Here is a 23,371-nt window from a genome sequence, read left to right as displayed (position 1 = left end):
GGGCAGTCAGTCTGGTCTGATCTGGTTTATGGCTTTGGGTGTGTCACTGTCATGGGTTTGTTCCTATCAGGATGACTGGGCTGAAGCTTGCTTTTTATTAGTTACGGTAATGTGATTTTATACAACACACACATACTACGAATCAGAGGAAGAGTCAGAGGGCCCTGGGGGAGCACTCTGGATGAGGGGCACAGCTTCAGTCCTATGGGAACAGCTGGGGCGAATCTGGAAACTCCTCTGAAACGGGTGTGCGCTCTTCTGCTCACATCCAACTTGCATGTACCCCATCCGTGATGATCTTTCAAGCACACAAGAAACTTGAGAATATTCTGCATACGATGAATGTGTTTAACTACACAGATCCTGATCCAGTTGGCAAAGCCAGACTGGGGGAGCTTTATTCAGGATGGCCCCAGCCATCGTTTTGTGCCATTAGATGCTCCTAAACCGGTAACAGCATGTCTTCGCTAGAGCGGCTCTGTGGTCCCAGCTGTAGGGAAAGGGCCAAGCTTGTGAGGCTGGCCCTGCAGAGGGGAGTGACGGCCGGGCCTGCCTGCTGCGCTGGTGCGGGCTGGGGACTCGGGGCTTTTCATGTGGAGTGAAGGATGTTTGGAGTGATGCCCTAGGCGGCCACAGACTCGGTCCCCAGTCCCTGTGTGCTCAGTCCAGCATCCTCAGGCAGACTCAAGAGAAGTGAAGCTGAAGTGAGTCAGGCTCTGTCATCACAAATGGTGGGCTGAGCTGGGCAGGGCAGAGTCCCCTCCTAGAAGATATGGTGAACAGGTGACCCTGCCACCAGTCTCTCAGCTGTGGGCCATCGGTGAGTGCCTGGCGGACCTGCTGTCAGCAGCAGCAAGCTGGGCCGGCCTTGGTGCTGGCTGGCAGAGCGGGTGACTTGGTGGAGCTGAGTGGACATCTAGTGGCTGTCTGGGGAACCTCACACTCTTTGCCTCTTTTCCAAGCAGCAGCTGGCTTGGGCTTCCTTCTCCTGAGGTGACTGATGTCCGAGGGAGCCGGGCAGGGGTGGTTCCCTCCCAGGACCCAGCGCTCAGGCCGGGCCCCTGCCTCCTTCCTCTGTGTGGTCACTCATTAATGCAGCGGTCATTTGCACCCCTGATGCATGCCAGGTGCTGTCCTGGGACTTCGAATACTGCAAGGAGATGACAAAAGCTCCTGTCCTTAAGCTTAGGTTTCTAGTGAGAGAGGAGGGGGGGCAGTTAAAATGGCAAAGCCTGCATGTTAGCTGGAGGCAGAAGGGTATCAGGCAGAGAGGAGGAGGTGTAGGGACTGGGGGCTGCAGACAGGGCTGGGAGGGAGGTGACCTGCAGTGGCGAGGCCCTGGGCAGTGGTGACAAGTCCAGTGGCCCTGAGGCGAGGGCAGCGTGGCTGTCGCAGGGTCGCGTGGCTGGATGCGAGGGGTCTGGTGGGATCTGAGCCGGTGACGGGGGCTTTCCTGCCAGAGTCTGGCTGCTGTTCACTGACAGAGGGTCCCCTTCATGGGGAGACCCTAGAAGCCACCCTAAGCCATTCCCTTCCCATTTGGCCTTTTGACAGCTCAGGTAAAGTAGTATTACATGTAAGCTTTGAGACCCAGTGGGCTGCTGTGTGAAGGAGATGGCGGTCAGTATCTAGTAGCTCCAGTTCTGTTTTTATGGCCGTTTCTCCAACCATGTAGCCAATACTTTGCAGAAAAATTTAACGTAATTGACTATATTTCTCTTCTGGAGGGAAAGGAAAAATCCTCAGGTTACTTAGAGGAGACTTGGGAGGGAAGGGATGTAGGTTTGGGTAGAATCCCAGCCCTTCTTAACCCGGATAACCTCCATCAATGTTTTTAACTTCACTGTTAGTTTTCTCGTTGGCAAAAACAGGGATGACGACGATAATGTGTCGTCATAGGATTGAGAAGATTTATAGGTAACTGCACATCCCGAACACTCAACTCAGAATCTGGCCCAGCAGACACTCAGATATGAGTCCCCAGGTAATCTGAATGCCTACTGTGAGCCCACAGCTGTCTTGGGCACTGTGGACTCAACAGAGAACCAAATCCTTGCCTTTAGGAGGCTTGCGTTCTAGCGAGCATGGGGGAGACGGGCTATAAACCACACACGGCGTCGGTCCCCGGAAGAGAAATAAAGCAGGTACAGGATGATGGTGGGGGTGGTGGCTCTATTCTGGGAGATGTCTGGTGACATTTGGGCAGAGACTTGATGGGCCCAGGTGGTGGCTGTCACTCGTGAGGGTTTTGGGCACCGTTCCTTCCGGCACATGCTCTAGTGTGTGGAGGCAGGGCTGGCATTTGGGTAATTTTCTTGGATTGCCTGGCACTGCCATCTAGCCTCTCTCTGCTTCCTTTGCAGGGTTTAACTCCCTTGTGGGTGGCGTGATGGGCTTCTCCATTCTTCTGAGTGCGGAAGTGTTCAAGCACGACTCGGCGGTCTGGTACCTGGACGGCAGCATCGGTGTTCTCATCGGCCTCACCATATTTGCCTATGGGGTCAAGTAGGTGCTTGTGCTTTCCTCTCTGCTTTCCCGGCAGCCAGGAGCGCCACTTTTCCACCACCTTCCTCCGTCAGGAAATGACAGAGTAGGCTTCTGAAGGTCACCTTCTGTCCCTGTGCCCCTCCTGAGCCTGACCAGTGTCAGGTGACTGGAAAAGCGCCCAGCACAAGTCAGATATTCTTGTGGCTGGCACAGAAGTGAGGGAGGGACAAGAGGCTTCAGGCCTTTAAGCCATAAAGGCACTCCTTTCCTTCCGTCTCATGCCTTTCGGAGCCCGTGTCCTGACACGTATGCTCCTTCCTCTGTCTTCAGGACGCCCCAGGGAAGCACCTTTATGTGGTTTCCTTGCAAGCGGAGCCCCTCCTGCCCCACGTGGGGGGTGCGACAGTGTGCAGGCCAGAGGCTGCATCCCTAGACTTAGAGAACTTCTGTGAAAGGGGACTAGTCAGTGCAGAAAGGCCGTGCAGCGTCACCGACATGGGCTTTAGCACCCAGGCTGGAGCTGGCCTTTCAGAGAACCATTTGTTTCTAAAGGGTGCTGTGCTTTTAAATGTTAAAATGCTTCCATCCCTCAAGGAAAGGTAGGATGGCTATCATCAAAAACAGGGCCACCTGCAAGTGTGGGTGAGGAAGTGGAGCCCGCATCGATGGCGATGAGAAGGGACGATGGGTGGCAGCTCCTGAAATTGTGAAACGTGGAGTCACCATGGGCGCCAGCTGTCCGTGAAATAAACAGCAGGGTTATTCATAATAGGCAAAATGTAGAACAGCCCAACCGTCCCTGAACTGACGAATGGATAAATGTGGCGGAGCTATGCGGCGGACTGTTATTCAGTCCCCACAAGGAACGAAGCGCTAATACTCGCTACAACATGGATGGAGTTGAAATGTTACGAAGGAAGTCACCAAAGGAAACGTGTTGTGTGACTGTTTATATAACATATGAATAGGCAAACCCACGGCGGCCAGGAGGAGGGTGCTGGTCATCAGGAGTGGGGAGGATGGGGTGGGATGCTACAGCAGGCATGGGGTTTCTTCTTGAGATGACACAAATTGATGAATATACAAAAAACTACCGAGTTACACAGGATGAATTTTGTGGTATCTGAATTCTCTTAGGAAAAAAAAAATGAAAACATGTTTCCCCAAAGCTCCCAGCCCCATGCGGTGGAGGGTCTGGTGGGGAGGTGACTTTGTCCATCTTGTCTCTGCAGACTCCTCATCGACATGGTGCCGAGGGTGAGGCAGACCCGTCACTACGAGATGTTTGAGTGAAGGGGGCCAGCGTCCGCATGAGGCCATCGAGGTTACACGTTTCCACATAGGCAAAGGGTGCCAATATTTAACTGAACATCTGGTTTCTTTTTGGAAGTTTTCTTTCACACGGTCTGTCGTTACAAGACAAGGTCTGCCCAGCCAGGTGGATCTACCTTGCCCCCTTCACCCACCGCCCCCATCAAACATGTTAGGACAACTCCCCTAGGAGGGGACCTGCTTCCCCATCTCCAGCCGGGACTGTTTCCTATTCTCTGCAGTATGATGGTTCTCGTGAGTAGGATGAGACCTTTGCTTGACAGAAAGGCCTTTGGTGGTGGTCTGAGCCTGCGCTGCATAGGACTGAGCAGACCCACCGCCTCCAGCCTGTGTGACCCTGCCCCTCCTGGTTCCCGGTCTCTCCTCTCCTGGCAGGTCTTAAGGGAAGATTGTACCCCTCACCCTTTACACACCCAGAACCATCAGTATGTCACTTCCTAATTTCTATCAGTGTATCTCATTAGTTTCATACTATTTTACTAATCCTAAATCTAAACTGATTTGCTCAAAAGGAGACCATTCTATTTTTTAAAGTACTTAGTGATATACGTATAAGCTTTGCATGGACGAATTCAATAAGCACACGACCCTTTCTTGTACATTCAGAACCTGAACATCCACGTGAAAACTGGATCCATTTTTGAGAGATGTGAAACTACAGTTTATTTGTAATAAATAATTGTAATCTATCCATATATGCATATATCTATACGCTGTGTTAAGTGGTAATTGTATATTACAGTCTGAGAGATGGTTTGCTGCTCTGTAAGGAACAAGACGTTCTCAGCTGATGTCACGGTAGGTTTAGATTCCGTAGCAGTGTTCCCCAACCCACAACGTTCTGTACCTCTCACACCACTGCTCACTCTGGCAGTAGTGTCTGACCAATAAAGACCTTCACCCGTTTTGTATGGTTTGGGAAGACAATCTTTGGGAGTCGTCACTGTGCGGCACCAACACATGGGGCGTCCCGTCATGGGCAAGTTTTTCACTGTGGCTGAAGGATGATGTAGGAGGGGAAGCTTGTGCCTAGGGGGCCTGAGCGTGGAGCCCCTGAAGGACTGTGGCACAGACCACCCCCTCTGATCACTCAGGTCGGGGCTGCACACTCACCTCGTGGTGCTGGAGGCTGCGCTGGTGCGTGGTGCCTGGAGCTGAGGGACAGCTGCGCCCAGGCCTTGCTCCAGCTTTGGGGCCCTGTCTCCCCTCCAGGCTGGTGGAGGGAAGGGGGTTTGTTCTGTGAGGTCATGGAACCTTGGTCCAGTACCATGCTCACAGGGGCTTCCCCAGCAGTGCTCTGAGGAATATGTCGAGGGATGTTATCATGTAACATGAAACTAAAGCAAGTGTGGGAAGTGTAGGATCCTGTTGGTTTCTCTTCTGCTGGTTTTCTTGTTGGGTCTAATACACAGCATGGAAGCTCAGGGAGGGAAGCTACCAACCAACTGTGGTGGCATTGCCCAAACGCAGGCACGTGGCTTTCCCTTGACAACTTTTTCAGGACTTGTGTTCCAACAAACACGCAATGTGACCTGTGTTGTGTCTCCATTCTGGTCAGTAGCCAGGAGGCCCGCCAGCTTGAGAGAGGCCATGCAGACGAGGGCCAGTGTCACCTGCAGACACAGTCAGGACTAGATCCTTCCTGTCTCCGGGCACTTGCCTAACCAAATGCTCCCGGCTCACTGCTTCCTGGCTCTAAAGCTGCTCTTGAAAGGGACAAATCTATGCCAGGTCCACTGGGTGCTGGTGCTCAGCCCCTTGTAGGGCTATTTTCATTAGCTCATTCTGAAAGATTTTCATTAGTAAATCACTGGTGCGGTGTACGATTTTCTCAAAGTCTTGCAGTTCACTTTCTAATTCAATTCCCTTCTAGGGGAAGGCAGTGCAAGGAGAGTGCTTTAAAACGAGTAGTGGTGGACGTGCTATAAGGGCAAGAAAACACAGCAGTAAAAGCTTCCCCTCTCCGCTCCGTAAACACACCTTCCTGTCTTGTGTCTTGCTAGCAGCAGTTTCAGCAGTGTGCTGCAAACGGTGAAATGCAGCGGGGGGAAGGTATGTTGAGGACGCACCTGGACAGCAGCTCAGCTTGTTCTGGAGGTGACCCGGCATGCACAGCCCCCCAAAATCACTTCCACCTGTCACACAAGAAAAGTTTATTGAAAAATAAAGTTCTCCCTAGTTTTCTCTACAACAGTGGAAAACAAAGCAGTGCTCTCTATGCCAGTACAGTATGTTTGGACAGCGACACCTTGTTTGCAGAATCCTGCATTACTTCACCCCAGAAGTGAACCACAGAAAATGGCTCTAACAGGATCTGTTTGAAGACACAGATGCAAACGGCCATTAGCTTAAAGACGTCAAGGTTGTGACAGCGACTACAGAAGGGACGTTACCATCTCCTTTGGCATCAACTATTACACTATTAAATACTTGGGCAGGACAGTGAGCAAAATGCTTCCCAAGTTCGCTCCCTCTCAGCTTGGGCGGACGTGAGACTGCTCCGAGGTTCCTGGTGTGCTGTCCCGAGAGGCGTTTAGGCCTCCAGCACCACAGATCCCCTAAGTACCCACCCCGTCCCCACCATGCTCCATCAACAGTGGCCCTACCCACCACATAAGCACAGGGTTCCCCAGCTGTGGGGTCAGGGTGGCAGTGAGGGAGTGTCTTAAGGCTCCACAAAACCTGGGCTAGAGAGATGCTTTGCAGACGGGAAATTCCAATCAATCACTGTATCCATAGGACTAGGAGACTGCTGATTTGGCTGAAGAGAATCCAAAGGAATTTGAAAAAGACACCAAACTCCAGCAAATTCCACACCTGCAATCTATCCAGAGTTATGCCAAGACAGGGCAGGAGATAAGGAGATAAAACTTTCCATCCACCGGGGAAGTAAAAGGCTAATCTCCTCCCAAAACAAAAAGCAAACTGATATTTAGGTGGTTCGGGAAAACATCGTTCAACTGTGAGCAGCCTCTAGGAGCTGTTCTGAGAGGCCAAAATCCCTGCCCCATTGCCCCCATCTGGCAGGGTGGGGTTGGCGGACCAGGCCAGGAAATAATGTTTAATTTGATAGAAACAGCAGAGCTAACCAACCTGGGAGTCCGATCCCTGAGGACAGGAGGGGCCACCCCAGCCCGTAGGGGGCAGCAAAAGGACCTGCTTGGGGAACGTATAAGTTCAACCAGTCGGTCATTCCCCCCTTAAAGCAGACAAGCCTCCATTACTGCAAAGGAATACTGTTAACTTTGACTCAAGGGGTGCAGTCTGTGAGAGAACACGTTTCAACTTCTAGCTCAAAAATGTTCCTTGAAGAAAACCCCTGGAATGTTCTGAAAGACATCAGTGGGATAGGGTTCAGTAGGTGGCTGGCCAAAGGTCACCTTTACCCTTTCCAGCTGGAGTTCATAAATTCTTGCAGCCTTGTTTCCTTGGGGGCTGAAGTCTGGCATATTTTCGAACCAGTACATTCAAGAATACAGTAAAATGCCAACCAGCAGGGTAGGCCCAGAACTAGGAATACTCTAAACCAGTAATTCTAAAACCTTCAATCAACTTGGAATCATGTTTTCATGTAGCTATCATTTTTGAATCAACAGGAAGGGAATGAGCTCAGCTCTTTATTTCTCAAGTTTTAGGAAACACTAATGACAATACTCAACATTTACTAGGGCCTACTATGTGCCAAGCACTGTGCTAAACACGGAATCCTCACAAAACCCTAAATGCTAAGAAAGCTAGGGTAATTTTTTTCTGCATTCGAAACTCTACAGCTAATTTGGTCTTTTGCTATAAAAACTTGGTCTCCCACTTTTTGTTGAAGCCAACAAGAATCACAGGAACTCACCCTCGGCTTCACCAAACTCCCAGCTTCCTAAATGAACGTGAATCTATTTCTGTCCATCCATCTACTCACATGAAGATGCCCTGCAGCCCCACAGGGACGGATGGGATTCGAATAAAGCCAATAGGGAAGTTAAAATACTTTTAAATAAATAAAATAATCCAGGCTTGGGATAGTAACACATACAACACAGCCTGTCGTTAACAAAATATTTTTTTTTAAATCAATTTTTGGCCAGAGGTGAGGGTGGCAATGTCTAATTATATACACATGCTAGGTAAACCACCTTGGAGAAATGGGGTGGCCACCTTGGTCTGCTCTAGAAAGCACACACCTACCTAGAGACATAGAGATTCAGTCCAACATGTCACACTCACGTCAGACCCTGCCAGTGAGTTGTACTGGGCTCCACTCCCAAAGGGGAAGCTCGTTATTCACCTTCATTAAATCTCGCATTCACTAAGGAAACAAAAAAGGGGTGCACATCCTTTCCCTTTCATGATGCTAACTAGTTCAAGTGTTTCTTCTCCAAGCAGGGCCTTGAACTCCTTGGATGCACCCGCCTGCATGCTTCTGCCTCAGCCACACCTCAGCAAGTGCGTGGTGGCAGGGAACACAGGTCACTTGGCACACTGGCAACCAGCAGTCCCCAGGTAGACCAGAAGGTATGGCAGAATCCACCCTTTTCTTGAGTTTCTCAAGGCTTCACACCCTCCTCTGGGGGTGGATGCATACATGCTATGGCCTGGCAGGGGGAGTGCAGGGAGCTTCTGATGTCCGGCTTGAACAGCCACAGTGACCCAGGGACATGTCCTGTCTCTTAGCTGGAGGAGTCTGCTATTGCCCTTCAACAGCATCCAGATTCCAAAAACCCCAAAGAAAAGTGAAAAGGCACATCAAGGAAACAAATATCACCAAATAAACAGACTAGTATCTCCAAACGCACAGGGAACACACAAAAAGGCAAACTAAAATGAGCAGTGACAAAAATCCAGCCCAAGCAAAAATGAAAAAAGCATCTCCATTTATACATGTGCAAATCAAACTGCATACACGAAATAAATGAGGTGTTTACTGGCATTCAAAGAAGTCTTTTTACTCCTGAAAGTGTTGACCTTTCAATGGAAAGCTTTCTCTTTTAGTAAATTAGGTAAGTGTTTTCCCTTAAGTTTTTAAAGAGCTTAGGATCACAATGGGGAAAATAATCCAAAACACGAGGCAAGATATGATTATAGTGCAGAAAAACATTAATCGTGACTTACGATTTCTCTCCTCATGGAACTGTTATCAGCTACAGATTGGTGTAGGATTCTATCAAGATCAGCAACGGCAAACCCTCCACCGGCTCCCACAGACAGTCAGTGGACCTTCCTCTCCTCTTCCATGCAGGGCTGATGGCAGCCCCGCCCCACTTCCTCTCCAGGATCACTGAGCACACCTGGGCCAAGTCTGAGGAGGCCTGGGAGCCAGTACACACTCAGGGGTCACTGACTTTTCAGATAATGCCCTCAACAACTGGAGTGTGGGCCTGTTTGCTCCAAGAGCAGCTGCCCGGCCAGTAGACCTCCGGCTCATTTCCAGCCAACACTGGACTTGGGGTGACAAAAGAGGGATTTTTAAATGGGAGAAAAGTACTCTTCGGGGCTGCCTGACCCTGGAGGCTACCCTTGTGGCTTGAAAAAGAAGGGGAAGGTAGGGAGGCCTTAAACTTACGGACAGCCAGCATGTGATCCCTGCAGCTTCTGGAACACAAGGCAGAGCTAAGGTTACTTTTCAGCTTTATTGCTTAGAAGCAGCAGAGGCCAAGTGGGTTAAACGTCATCCAGCCTGCCGGCTCCCCCTGCTGGTCAGATGCTTGCACTGACATCGGCAGCGTTCACGACTCCTGGAAGACCCTGGGAGAGGGCGGCCCTGGCCCAGGGATTGCAGGTTGGCTAACTAGCAAATAACCCACACCCTACAGCCAAGAGGCCTGTTCACAAGGAAAACCTCTTCCTCACAGCAAGGATAGCAGTCATCTACCCTCCTACTCCAGGAAACTGCCCTTACAAAGCTTAAAGAAATGCACACGCTCATACACATACACAGTCACCAACAAGGTTTCCTTTGGACTGCCGCCCTTCTTGCTAGGCCCAAGCAGAGGCTATTCTCAGCCAGGTCTGGAGGTGCCCCCGTGATGGTGCTCAGGGCAGAGGGCCCCCCTCATGGTACTCTCCCTGGCAGATGTGTGCAGGGGCTGCCTAAGGAGTGGAGGAGACCCCGGGTGCCTCCTCCCTCCTCCATTCTCTTAAACGAGGTACAATTCAGACCCACTGGGCAGGGGTCTCTCAGTGGGCCTAAGAAAAAAGGCTGGCCGCTCATTTGTGTAGCAACTGAGAAAGCAGAAGAACCTAACTTCACAAGACTTAAAGGCCCCACACTGACTCTGGTCCCCATGAAGCAGAATTCTTCCTTTCCCTCACATTCTGAAATCCCACCAGCCATTAAGCTTTGCCCATCAGCTCTGCCCAGCAGAGGCTCCATCAGGCTGCCCTCCGTTAGCAGACAGGGTGCTTGGAAGCCCCGGCAAGGAGCACATCACTGAGCAACCGAGGCGCCCAGCAGGGGCCAGGTGGATAATGCCAAGTGCTCACATCAGGCAGAAAGGGGCTCACTTGCACCAGCACGGTGATGTCAGACGCTTTCCAGAAACTTACAAGCTTGTACAGAGCATGGCAGCGACGATTCAGAGGGGGTGGGAACTTACACAAAGGCAGAGCATGGCGGGGTCCAGGGTTTGGAAGGTGAGGTCCAGTGTGTCTGACCAGGCCTACCTGCTGACTGGTTACTCAACAAGTCAGAGTAATCCTGCCTGAAGGAAAAGCCAGCACCAGATTCCCACCTTTGAGGGCCAGACCCTCGGGTAAGCAGCCAGGACAGTGCACTGCATTCATCTCGAGCTGCCCCCGCTCCCCCAGCAGACAGCCAGAGCCCCCTTCCCTGGACTTTGGTGCCATCAGAGGGGACACAACACAAACCCACCTGTCAGGAGCCCAGCTCCGGTCATGCCACAAGTTTTTAAGGACCGACCTCACTCCTGTCCGAACCTCGGCTCGAAGGCAACCCTCTCCAAGTCCACGAGCAGCGTGCGAGTCCCTCATCTCTACTTTCCTCTTCACAGTGGGGCCAGAGGGAGGGGGAGTTTACCAGAAACTCCAAAATCCCTCAGTCCCGTATTTCTTTCCTAAAGGGATTCTAAAAGAAATTATGGCCAAGGAATGTGTCTGGGCATGGGGACATGGAGGAAAAGGGCCTCGTCTCATCTTCTATCCCTGACTGGGCTCTCTGGACAACACAGGCACACCCCCCGACCGAGGCAGCCCACGCTCTAGCTGCTATCTATGACAATGCCCTGGGGACTCTGGCTGTGCTTCCAAAGCGAAAGTTTCTTTTGCTCTGCTGCCATCGTTTTGAGCAGCCAGGTCTCCAGGGCTGCTCCTGAGCACCCCACCAGCCCCACGGTGCACTGTGCCTCCTCCCTCCGGCACTCTGCTTGAAGCAGACAGAATAACAATATAGTGAAGGTGAATGATTAACATTGGAAGTAAAAGAAGCCTGTGATCAATCCCTCCTCTCCCTCCCTTGGTCCCCTCCCTCCCACCCAAATAAATAAGTTAATGGGCTTAGGAATGTTCCCATTCAGCGTTCTCTCCCATCAGCTCAATTCCTCCTGTTTTGTTTTAAAGGACTCTCGAGACTTTCTTTTACCCTGGAGCAGCTGCAGTGACACAGTCCTCCCACAGTTGCTCCTTGAGAAACAGGAATGACGTTGTGCCAGGGGCAAGCCAGGCGCCCGGCCTGACAGACCCTCTCGTTTTGTTTTGGTGAAGACTCCACTGGGCTGCTCCGAGTGCAGCAGGAGCAATACCAAATCAGAACCTTCTACCAAAAAGTTCAGGCTCTTGCCAGAGTCCCTGGATGACTTCTGCCCCTGGCCCTGTCTGACGGGGCTGGGGCACTGTCTTCCCCGGCAGCGCGGTGCGGGGCTGAGCAGGTGGCCGCTATAGGCAGTCTTTGCAGAGGGCCACCTGGCCCTTGATGAAGTCCCGGCAGGGGCAGACTCTCCGGTGCCTGGGGTGGGCGCCTGCGCAGCTGAAGAGCAGGAGGTCCCCTTGAAACACACAGTGCTTATTCTTGGGGTCAAAGGAGGGCACCAGGATGTCCTTGGCCAGCTCCGAGCTTTGGCAGGTCACCTCATACCTGAAGAGGAAGAGAAAGGAACAAGGGTTGGTGATGCAAGGGACAGAGCCTGTCCTCATCACTGGCCCTGTTAGCCCCCGTCTTGAGGCATGGGGGATGTTAAGCTGTCTTGTCCTATTTTAGAAATGAAATGGTGCCCACCCTCTGCCTCTGCAATCCTCCACCTCCAGGCATCTAGACTCAGGAAGGCATGTGTGTGCCAGGCTGTGCATGCAGGGGTGTTTGAGGCTACTCGGTGAAGCTTTGTCTGCAATGGAGAAGACCTGGAAACAACCCAAACAGTCACCAAGCTGGGAGTGGCCAAATCAATCATGGCCCTTCTGTGCTTTTAGACTTCTTTGCAGTCACTGAAAAAGAATGGGGGGAAAGAGATGAACAGGAGAGTCATCCTGAGGAAAGGCGAGTCCCAGAATGGGAAGCACAGAGCCATCAGCCCGCCGTGTGCACACGGGATGTGAGGGCTGCCAGCCGAGACAGCTGCATGCTAATGCCTTAGCAATGGTTGCTTCCAAGAAGTGAGAATGGGGCAAAGCTAAGCATTATTTAAATTGTTTTAAAGTGTGTTAAACTTTTTAAATTAAAGGCTTAAATTCCTGTTACATAGCCTTAGCCTCTTGCTGGAAAGCAATCAGACAGAAGGTGCTGTCCCATGGGCATTGGCTCCCGGGGTCTTTGCAGCTGCCCTTCAGCCACAGCAATGGTAACCTCAGTTAGAAGCAGGTGAACTGAGGCTTCAGGATGTGCAGAGAAGGCCTGAATCCAGGCCCTCTCTCCCGAGCCCTGCACTCCTGCGCCTCTGCCATCTTCTCCCAACAGCTGAGTAGTGTCAGGCTGTGGAGCCTGGTGTCTTTGCTTCCCTTGGCTGAGACCACTGCTTGCAGGGGCACAAGGATATTCCGATGTTTCCATTCCCAACAGTTTTGGCCTCTTATCTCAAAGAAGAGCCACATATCTTTCCCTCTCACTTGGGATGACTGCTCCCATCCACCTTGGTTCCCAAAGGAGGAGGCAGCCTCACCTGGTGTCCTTCATGAATGCTAGGTGGGAACACATGCTGCACCCAAAATCAGAGAAGGACGTATCAGGGGGCCGGGCAGACCTGGGTTTGAGTCTTGGCTTCATCTTTTAGGAGCTGTGTGGCCCTGGACAAATGAGTGAGCCACTCTGTGGCTCAGATTCCCTTCTGTAGAATGGGGATAAATAATCCTTACCTGTGGGAATTAAGTTAGTGCTTCCAGAGCATGTGGCAGAGTGAAGCTCTGAGTAAGTTGATAAATGGCAACTATCATTACTGTCAGGATCATGGTCGTGGTTGTCATCACCCTGCCTTGACAGACACTGGATGGGCTATGCCACCTCCCTTGCCTGTCCGGTGGTATTAATTTATACACACCAACCATTTCTGTTTCACTGTGTTCATGGAATCTCACTTTCTGATGACAGGGAAGAAGGGATCAGGATGAGGAGCTTGAGGTTTCTCATTGCCTCTGGGAAGCTTCCGAATGGGCTTGTATGTTGTGTATGTTCATGTGTGTACACGTGCGTGCACATGAGCATGTGTGTAGAGCATGTTTATGTACATGTGTGCATTTGTGTACGTGCATGCGTATGCGTATGTGTATATGTGTGTAAAGCATCCTTTTCTGTCTTACTCCTGCCCTGTCTTCCTCTAGCTAACCAACTGCCTGGGGCTCTCCTCCCCTTGCCAACATTAATCCTGCGATTCCCAGCACATCTGCTGGGGCTTCTGGTGAAGATCTCCCAGGCTGTCAGCCTGGCTCCTGCTCAGTTGCAGCTGAAGCCACAACTGCTTCCGGAACTCGGCATGTCACTGGTGCTCGGGCCTCCCTCCCCCAGAGTCTGCAGTGCCTCCTGCACATGCTAACGGCACCAGGAGTCCAGGCCTTGTCGGGAGAGCAGGCCTCTCTTCTCTTGCTCCCACTGTCACCAGGAGAGCACTGCAACTTCCTTAAAGACCCCTCCACTCCTGCTCTTGATGCCAGCTAGGAGATGGTGACGCCCAGGGGTTAAGGTCATGAATCATAAGAGGAAAGCACAGGAAGTCGATTTTTATGGATTTCCTAAAAGGAAAAATGAGTCAGAGACTTGCAGCTACTAGGTCCTTCACAGAATACCTCAGTTGGGCAACAAAAAGGAGGAACGATCTAGAACTCAATTCTGAATGACAAGTTTACATATGGAACATGGCCTGGAGATGACTTACTTTTTAGGTGAATTACAGCAGCTGCTGTACGTTAACTTAAACCATCTGCCTGGCACACTGCTAACCACAGTGTAGAAATCTCTACAGCGACTCTCAGACCCCATGGCGAGGAGTGTAATTGTCAGGGGCCAGGAAAAACCTTCCTGCCCGCTCCCCGAGTCACCAGGACTCAGGCTTCAGGCCACCATCTCCCAGGGTGGAAGCACACATGGGCGCGTGTCTGTGAGCAGGATTTAGCCAAGGCTGCAGCAGCAGAAGCCTGCCTGGGGTGACACACAGAGATCATGGCAGTGCTCAAGCAGCGACGCTTCATGGAGCCACAGGTGAGACCTGACACCAGGCAGCTCCTCGAGGGTCCAACTGATGGATGCAGTGCTGTGGAACGCAGGGCTCTAACCCACACCCTGGCCCCAGTGTCTTCCAGGACCCCAGGGAGCGCTCCCTTTTATTGGCATGCATGTGCCCATCCCACAGCCCTGAGCAGTCAGGAAGGTGACTCCATTTTCCTTGCTTAACTAGCAAGCAAAGGTCATGAGTGAGGTAAAGCATCTTTCCCCAATCGTTAGAGCACAGTGAGACCAGACAGCCTCTGCATCCCAGGATCCTCAATCCCTAGATGGTCGCCTGCCTTTCCAGTAGGTGCACGGTGCTGTGTCTGCCTCTCTGTCCCTGCAACGTCTGTCTCACAAACACTCATGTCCTCCTTGCTCAGAGATCTCACTGCAGTGTACTGTCTTCCTTTACTTTCTTCCTACTTTCTTACAGGATGGGGTTTCTGGGCCCAGCAGATCTAAGTTTACAATTTATAGCTCTTGAAGAATAAAAAGAGGCAAAGCCCCCTCCTATGGGGCTGGCCACACTTCCTCACCTGCAGTCACAGGCACTAGGCTGAGAAGTCACCAGTCCCTTCCTGACACAGACCCAAAATGCACAGGACAGGACACGCTCGACAGGAAGGGAATGAATGCAGCTGTATCGTCCGCTGCTCCTGCCCTAGAGTGACTTCCCTCTCTCAGCCCCCTCTCGAGAGGCTCTGTTCATTCCAACTCTGCCTTGCCAGGTCCCACCCGAACCCCCTCACACCTACCTTCTCTCTCTCAGGTACCAAAGCACTCAGAGTCTAGACTGCACTGCTTAGAATTCTTCTCAGAGAGCAACCTGAGTTGCCAATAATTTAAAATTTTAGAAGAAACAGCTTTAAGAGGTAGCAGAATTACAAGCTGGGCAGGAACACGTGCCCCTATGCATGGAACTGAGGTCCTCTCCACTGGGCCCCGCTGGAATGGACCCTGGAACTTCCTGGAGCCCCTCATCTTCCAGTCCCCACCCCAGGCCGGGAGGAGACTTGTCCAGAGGACGGGGCACACAGGAATCATGCGCACCCTTGGGTGACCTCTCCAGTGCTTACCTGCACCCTTGGGCCCTGCATGCACAAGAACTCAAGGCTGCTTTTCTGAATCACCCTCATGCAAGACAACACAGGATGCTCCCAAGGGTTCCCCCGACGTGATATACTAAAGTCATACTACAGAGTGAGGACAGGTGGTTCTTAAACACCATGGAGACCCAAAGACTGAAAAGAACTTACTTAGCTCAAACCAGGCTCCAAGTTGGAGACGAAAAGGCAGCAATGGCTTGCAGGAACTGCTAATTGCTAATCGGCCATGAATATGGATGGGCCACCAGGATCACCTCCATACTGAGGAGGCACTCAATAGAATGCCAGATAGCTGGGGTTTTACAACATTATCAGTATTTACAAATGCATGAACAAGTTATTCAGCAGGGTTCTTATGTTCAGAGAATTAATTTCAGACGGCTTTATTACAAAATTAGCATTCATTCCAGCCTCCTGCTAAGCAAGTCCGCATCTCTACAGCAGGGTAGGGGGTGGGGGTGCAGTCAAGCAATCCCATGGCATAGGGCCTGGCCTCAGGACAGCCCCATGCCAGGTCCCTCTGCTCTTGTGGACTCTGCATGGATAAGGAGATGGGGAAAGGCCAGGGCTGGGGCTGGCTTATCGCAACATGGCGCAGTGGCCTCGGGCCTACTCCACCACCCAAAGATCTTTGGAAGAAAGGGCTGTTCATTATCTTACCCATCACCTAGGATATCCCCATCTTACAGATGAGAAAACCGGCTGAACAGAGGGAAGTGGCCATCTGCCATTTGCTCTTTCTCCTTCCTGTCTTCCCTGTCCTGGACTCCTGGCCTGGAGGTGGCCTGCCTTCGTAGGGCCCTGTGCTAGCTCTGAGCCAGACCCTGAGCACAGTCCCTGGGCCAAGAGCCCTGACTCCTGCCTGGCCAGGAAGGGAGCCATGCTGTTCAGGAGTCCCATTTGGTCCCATTCCCAGGATGCCACTTCTCATGTCTCTTCTTCCAGAAGTAGGCTTATGCAGACAGTCTGTAATATACAGTCCCTAGGTCTGTAACTAGTGAATTCTGACTTCCAATGTAAAGAGTCCCAGGGTTCTCAAGAAGCCACCTTGCTCCAAGAGCTATTTGCAAAAGGAGTGAGTGGAAAGCCCCTGACAGAACCCTAGAATTCAGGATTTGCCCTGTGGAATTGGAAGCTTCTGGTACACCACAGGCTTTCCAGACATCTGGAGGCAGAGCAGGGTCCTTCCCTGAGACCCCACTTTTGGCCTATGCTTTTGTTCTCGTGGTGGAATCAGGGCAGCTTCTGTGCCTAGGTCTTCTCATAAAAAAACAGAAAAAAATAGTATCACCAGGGCCAGGCATGGTGGGTCACGCCTGTAATCCCAACCCTTTGGGATGCCAAGGGGGAAGATCACATGAGGCCAGGAGTTTGAGACCTGCCTGGCCAACAGGTCTCTACTAAAAATACAAAAATTAGCTGGGTGTGGTGGCATGGACTTATAGTTCCAGATATTTGGGAGGCTGAGGTGTGAGAATTGCCTGAACCTGGGAAGTGGAGATTGCAGTGAGCCATTGCACTCTAGCCTGGGTGAAGGAGACCTTGTTTCAAAAACAAACAAACGAATGAACAAAAAGCATAGCTTACACCCCTACTCAGGAGAGCTTCCCTACAGGCAGGACACCAGAGGCACACACTCTCCCTACAAAGGGTTTTATACCCACACTTAAGGATAAGAAGATTCACAGGAAGCAGGCCAGCTCAGACCATTGTGCACAGATAACCACAGTGGCCAGCAGCACTAACAGAGTGTGAAGCCAGAACGGGGGACAGGTGAGCCCTGAGCCCCAGGTCCACTCCACTTCCTAAACATCCTCTTCAAGCCTGGGATAGTACACCTGCTAGATTGAATATCTGGAGTTGGGACAGCAGGGTCTTAAGATTTGTAGGCTAGTCTCTTGGAGAAAACACCCAATCAGAGCTACGAAGGTAGTGGGTGGGTGGGGAGCTAGATAATTATGCAATATGTGGACCATGGTGGGGTGTGATAAAAATTGAGAGAACACATTCAGGCCTGACAAGGGACATGGGTGAGAGGCCAGAAGAAACCTCACATGGAAATTTGGGAACTGCAAATGCCCAACTCAAAATGCCAATGCAAAGGGTAAGGAAAGGCATCACCTAACTAATGCAAGCAGAAGGTAAGAAATTCAAGGAAGGCGCCTCCTGTGTGTGGCCCTGGGCTGCATTCCCAGTGCCAGCATCCCCAGTGCCGTACTTACCTCACTACCAAGGGACCCAGCAGACTTAGATCTGCTGGGGCCTGAGATGCACCCTGTGTCAGTGACCCAGAAGAAAGTACAAAAGGGGGCTGGGCGCAGTGCCTCACGCCTGTAATCACAGCACTTTGGGAGGCTGAGGTGGGTGGATCACGAGGTCAAGAGATCGAGACCATCCTGGCCAACAGGGTGAAACCCCGTCTCTACTAAAAAATATACAAAAATTAGCTGGGCATGGTGGTGCATGCCTGTAGTCCCAGCTACTCGGGAGGCTGAGGCAGGAGAATCACTTAAACCCAGAGGTAGAGGTTGCAGTGAGCCGAGATCGTGCCACTGGACTCCAGCCTGGCAAAAGCGAGACTCCATCTCAAAAAAAAAAAAAAAAAAAAAAAAAAGAAAGTGCAAAAGAGAAGAGGGCCGCAAGAGAAGGCTGCTCTTGGAATTTGTTGTGGGCAGTTTTGTGCCAGCTCCTTCTCCATGTTTCCGTTCTGACTCCAGGGTTGAACAGTGTCACTCACTACCAGCCCCTTGCACTGCTCAGACGCTGCTGGGGGCCTGGCTGCCTCCAGGGGTCTGAGGAGCTGGTCCATCTATGCCTCTGTCTCTGTGCCTACCTCCACCACTGTTCTTGGGGGTCAACATTAGCAAACAGAACACCTCCCACAATCTCCCAACTCAGACACAGCATTATTTATGCAAATACAACACCCCCATTCAAATTTTAAATACATCATCATGCCAGGTGACTTCATCTCACCCAACAGGAACATAGCAACACTGGGCTAACTCTCTCGGGGGATCATGCTGCAACCTACTCCCCTCCTACACCGTATCCCCACAGCCCAGTAGCTTGGAAGTGGAAATCTGTACCTCACACCTGACTACCCCACAGGGCCAGCAGCTGGAATCTAGGGGCTGAGTCCCCATGCCCGCCTCCGGGCACTTACTTCAGCATGTCCTTGTCCTTGTTGAGGTGCTGGAAGAAAGAAGGCTCACAGATGAGCTGGCTCTCCTGGCACACCTGCTTGCAGGACTGTCCGGGCTCAGCAAGCTTGACCTGCAGGGCACTGAGGGGCGGCCACATCACTTGCCCATGGCAGAAGTCCTAGAATGACAATGAAGCCATCAGCCACAGGTCCAAGGATACAGCTGGGGATCCCCAGCCCTGCCAACCAACCCCGGCAATGGGAGGCGGCACGCTGGGAGAGAACAGGGATGGGATGGGGAAGAGCTGGGAGCCACGCAGATGGGCTGGACTGGGGCTCAGCTGGAATAGGCCTTCAGGTCAGGTCTTGACCTCCCTAACCCCCAGCTTACTCAACCCCAAGATGGGAACCAACAGCTGTGCCTTCCACAGAGGGCTCCAGGAGGAGAGGTCATACCTGCAACGAACACCGCACCACCCCGGCCCATGAAGGGTGGCTATTCTCAATCATCGTCATCAACACTTATGTAGCCAGGCTATTCAGAGCCTCTGCGCTTCAAGGCCCATCTTCAGGCCTCCCTCCACCAGCTAGTCTGTTCCCTTCTCTCTGATTCCAAAGGCACTGTGTCTGCCCTACCTTGGCAGTTACCTAATGCGACACTGTTTCACGAGCACTACACTTTTATCTCCATGGCAAGGTTCTGATGCTGTGAAGTGAAGATCACGCCAAGGAGACTGCAGACACTTCTGATAGCACCTCATATGGTGCTGTGTCCTTGGTAGGGACTTAGTGCTGGCTGGCTGAAAACAATACAGTAAGTCCTCACTTAACGTCATCATAGTCTCCGAAACCGCCATGTTAAGTGAAAGGACAATATAAAGAAACCAATTTTACAACAGGCTAATTGATATTAACAAGAGTTAAGTTTCCATAGCACATTTCTTGTCAAAAACATCACCAAACTTCTAAATAAAGACCCAAAACACTTCTAATATTAAATACTGAAACAAATGTGAGCTATACATACATTTAAGAAAGATTAATAAATACAAGTAAGATAAATTATTTACTCAATTTTTGGTGAATCAGTGAGTGATGACAGTTGTAGTGGTGTTGGGTTCAATCAAGAAATACACATTTGTGAAGCGAAAATCACAAGGAATGCCTTCTCCCACCTCATAATTCACTATCAATCAATCACTAACATGGCACCACAATCAGGCCTGCCTCCACCAGCTGGTCTGTTCCCTTCTCTCTGACTGGGTGCATGTGTATGATTATCATAGACTTTATGAAGTTTTATTGTACAATAATTTGTATTAATACATTTGTTTTCGAACCCTCTTATTCCAGCTTAGGGTTAAGGGTAGCTGGAGCCCATTCCAGCAGCTCAGGGTGCCAGGCAGAAAGCAGCCCTGCACAGGACATGGTTCCATCACAGGGTGCACTTAACCCACATCCCCACTCATTCATGCTGGGACCATGTAAACATGTCAGTTCACCTCAGGTGCCCAGCGTTGGGATGCGGGAGAAAACCAGAGTCCCTGGAGAAAACGCATGAAGATGACGGAGAATGGGTTGACTCCAAACAGACAGGGGGTCCAGCCAGGAGTCAACTTTCTTCATTCTCAACATTAGAGCAAAATGACGTTATTCGAGAATCATCTGTATAACATTTCATTTATTCAACAACTGGAGAAACAGTCTAAGTAGCATGTGATAGGGTGAGGAGGAACATGGTACCACTACTAAGAATGTGTATTAGGTGCTCCCAGTGGGGCAGAGCCAGTCTTCCCTGGGATCTAGAGGGAGTGGAAGAAACCAGCAAGTGCAAGGAGGCCTCGGGGATGAGGAGAGGGCTGGAGGGCGGCCCCTGAGAAGCAACATGGAGTACCAGCATCAGGGGTGCTAAGGAAATGTACTTTGCAATGTGTGTCCTGCTGGAGGATCCTACTTTTCCTCACGTTTCCTTTCCAGATCTGTGTGGAGGAGGAGTTGTTCAGTAATTTCAGGGCCCCGGGCTCCTAGCACTAGTGCAGCCTGAGGAAATGTTTCTGCCCCTCCCTTGTCTGTCATGTGGAATGCCACCACAGGAATATGAGGGCCTCACGCTGCCAGGAGGGTCCCTTGGCATAGAGGTGGGTGTAGCACCGGAACAGAGGTCGGTCAGAGCTGCATCCAGGAGGCATACTGTTGCCATTTCTCTCTTTTTTAAACCTTGTGCTTGTTTTTTTTTTTTTTTTTTTTTTTTTGAGACGAAGTCTTGTTCTGTCACCCAGCAGGCTAGAGTAAAGTGGCACGATCTCGGCTCACTGCAACTTCCGCCTCCTGGGTTCAAGTGATTCTCCTGCCTCAGCCATCAGAGTAGCTGAAACTACAGGTGTCCACCACCATACCTGGCTAATTCTTCTATTTTTAGTAGAGACAGGGTTTCACAATGTTGGCCAGGCTGGTCTTGAACTCCTGACCTCAGGTGATTCGCCCACCTTGGCCTCACCAAAGTACTGACATTACAGGCACGAGTCACCGTGCCTGGCCTTGTATCACTTTTAATAAGCCAAAAGACAACAAGAAAGAACAAAGCCAAACCCACCCCAGGCACTGTGGGCGGCTGGCCCTGAGAGCACATCCTGTCTCTTGCTTTTACTAGCTGTGTCAACCTTTAGGCAAAATATCTAACAGTCTGAAGCCTTAGTTTCCTCATCAGAAAAAGGGAGATGTTACTGATGATTTCTTTGGGTTATTGCTTCTTTCTACCTCCTTGAAGGAAGAAATGCTGAGACAGGCACCTGCAGGTTGCTGCCAGGTTACTTGATGCTAGCTTCTCTTAGAGTCTCCTTAAATCTAGGACTGTGATTCCAACAAGGCAGGCAAACCCACTGCTGCCCTCCACTCATGTGTTCCTATCATGAGGGGACTCAAGTACTCCAGCCTGAGTCAGTTTTGGTGGTGAACAAGCAAAATGCTTCACCAAACAGTTGGCAGGAAACCTGAAACGTGGATTCTAACCAGCTGAAAACAGAATTCCCGGGAAGTCTCATAATTCAGAGATGAAAGAAACACACGGAATTATTGAGGGATATTAGGATGCAGCTTAATCTTCTGAAAATGCTGCACCGTGGATAAGTGGGTAAACAGAGCGTCTTAGGACCCACACAGCCCTGGGCAACACCAAAGACAGAAAATTGGACAGGAAGACCCTCAAATGACTCCTTACATTCATGGTGATTTCGGGCATAATCCAGGCCCCTGTGAAGCCATGGGTGGTAAGATAAGTTGAGTCTGAATGCCGCTACTATGGCTGACAGCATGGCTGCACAGACCTGTTGGACCCTGAATGGGGACATAGCGATCACTGGTGGCCGTTGCTTTCTTAGGTGACAGGAAACCTGCTGGTTGGCCTTTGACATTCTGTGCATCCCATCAGGATGGTTGTCATCAGACAGGAAGAATGAAAGCACACAGTGGTCCATGGAGTTACTGATGATCAGAGCTTAATGGGGGCATGGGCATTTGGAAAAGGTAAAGTGTCTTTTGACTGGCTGAGGCAAGCAACTTTGTTTATATAGGTTGAATATCCCTTATCTGAAATGCTTAGGAAGAGAAGTGTTTGATTTTTTTCAGATTTTGGAATATTTACATATATATATATATATATATATATATATATATATATATATATATATAAAATAAGCTATCTTAGAGATGAGACTCAAATCTAAACATAAAATCCATTTATGTTTCATGTATACCTTATACATGGAGGCCAAAGGTAATTTTATACAATATTTTAAACATTTTTATGCATTAAACAAAGTTAAATTACTTATGTGTGAAATTTTTGATGGTAGTATATGTTGGTGCTCAAATAGTTTCAGATTTTGGATTTTCACATTAAGGATGCTCAATCTATAATTTTTATTATTATTATTTTTTTAGGTAGACTCTTGTTCTGTCGTCCAGGTTGGAGTGCAGTGGTACAATCTCAGTTCACTGCAACCTCCGACTCCCAGGTTCAAGCAATTCTCCTGCTTCAGTCTCCTGAGTACCTGGGATTACAGGTACATGCCATCACATCCAGCTAATTTTTTATTTTTAGTAAAGACGGAATTTTGCCATGTTGGCTGGCTGATCTCGAACTCCTAACCTCAGGTGATTCGCTCACCTCGGCTTCCCGAAGTGCTGGGATTACAGGTGTGAGTCACCATGCCCAGCCCGCTCAACCTGTAATTCTTTAGGAGCAGTTGGATAACTTCTACAGCCTTTATATTTTATAATAAAGAGATTTTTAAATTCACATACACCACAACATGTGACTGAACAGAACGGATAAGACAACCGGGAAATCTGATTGTAGATCATATCATCTACATCAGAAGAAGCCAAGTGGGAATGTTTCTCTCTGTGTTAGATTTGGCTTGACCTGGTCCTGGATTAGGCTGGGGAAATGAAGATCCATGAAGGCTGAAAGCTCTTGTTTGGGCTTTCACGGTTTGTAAGAAAACTGTGGACCATCTCTGCTTATGTGACACCTACAAACAGAGCTCAGGGCAGCATCTCTGTACCTGTTGAGTTTGGGGACTCTTTAGAAACTTGGCTCCTTATTCATGCTCAGGCTCATGGGGTACAGGAAGCAACGCAAGGGTAACACTGAAGCCAGAGGCT

The 23,371-nt window shown here is 50.4% G+C and overlaps 2 protein-coding genes across 10 annotated transcripts in view; one reads left to right on the top strand and one right to left on the bottom strand.

The window, feature by feature from the left end:
* TMEM163 (transmembrane protein 163) overlaps positions 1 to 4,730 on the top strand; it is a 274,558-nt gene extending 269,828 nt beyond the window's left edge. Inside the window, exons 7-8 of the mRNA XM_039479868.2 lie at positions 2,364 to 2,505; positions 3,720 to 4,730. Of these exons, the coding sequence (XP_039335802.1) occupies positions 2,364 to 2,505; positions 3,720 to 3,780 (203 nt within the window). The 3' untranslated portion in view covers positions 3,781 to 4,730. The remainder of the gene's footprint in view (positions 1 to 2,363; positions 2,506 to 3,719) is intronic.
* A 1,227-nt stretch (positions 4,731 to 5,957) lies between these two features.
* MGAT5 (alpha-1,6-mannosylglycoprotein 6-beta-N-acetylglucosaminyltransferase) overlaps positions 5,958 to 23,371 on the bottom strand; it is a 325,037-nt gene continuing 307,623 nt past the window's right edge. For all 9 annotated transcript variants that reach the window (XM_074399900.1, XM_039479867.2, XM_039479866.2 and 6 more), the window contains 2 exons: positions 18,728 to 18,885; positions 5,958 to 11,899 (listed from right to left, as the gene is read on the bottom strand). In XM_074399900.1, the coding sequence (XP_074256001.1) occupies positions 11,701 to 11,899; positions 18,728 to 18,885 (357 nt within the window). In that variant the 3' untranslated portion in view covers positions 5,958 to 11,700. The remainder of the gene's footprint in view (positions 11,900 to 18,727; positions 18,886 to 23,371) is intronic.

The sequence above is a fragment of the Saimiri boliviensis genome, chromosome 5 (assembly GCF_048565385.1).
Source record: "Saimiri boliviensis isolate mSaiBol1 chromosome 5, mSaiBol1.pri, whole genome shotgun sequence".
Classification (NCBI taxonomy): Eukaryota; Metazoa; Chordata; class Mammalia; order Primates; family Cebidae; genus Saimiri; species Saimiri boliviensis.
The sequence above is the reverse complement of the archived record's forward strand: the minus strand, read 5'-3'. Positions and strand labels throughout refer to the sequence as shown.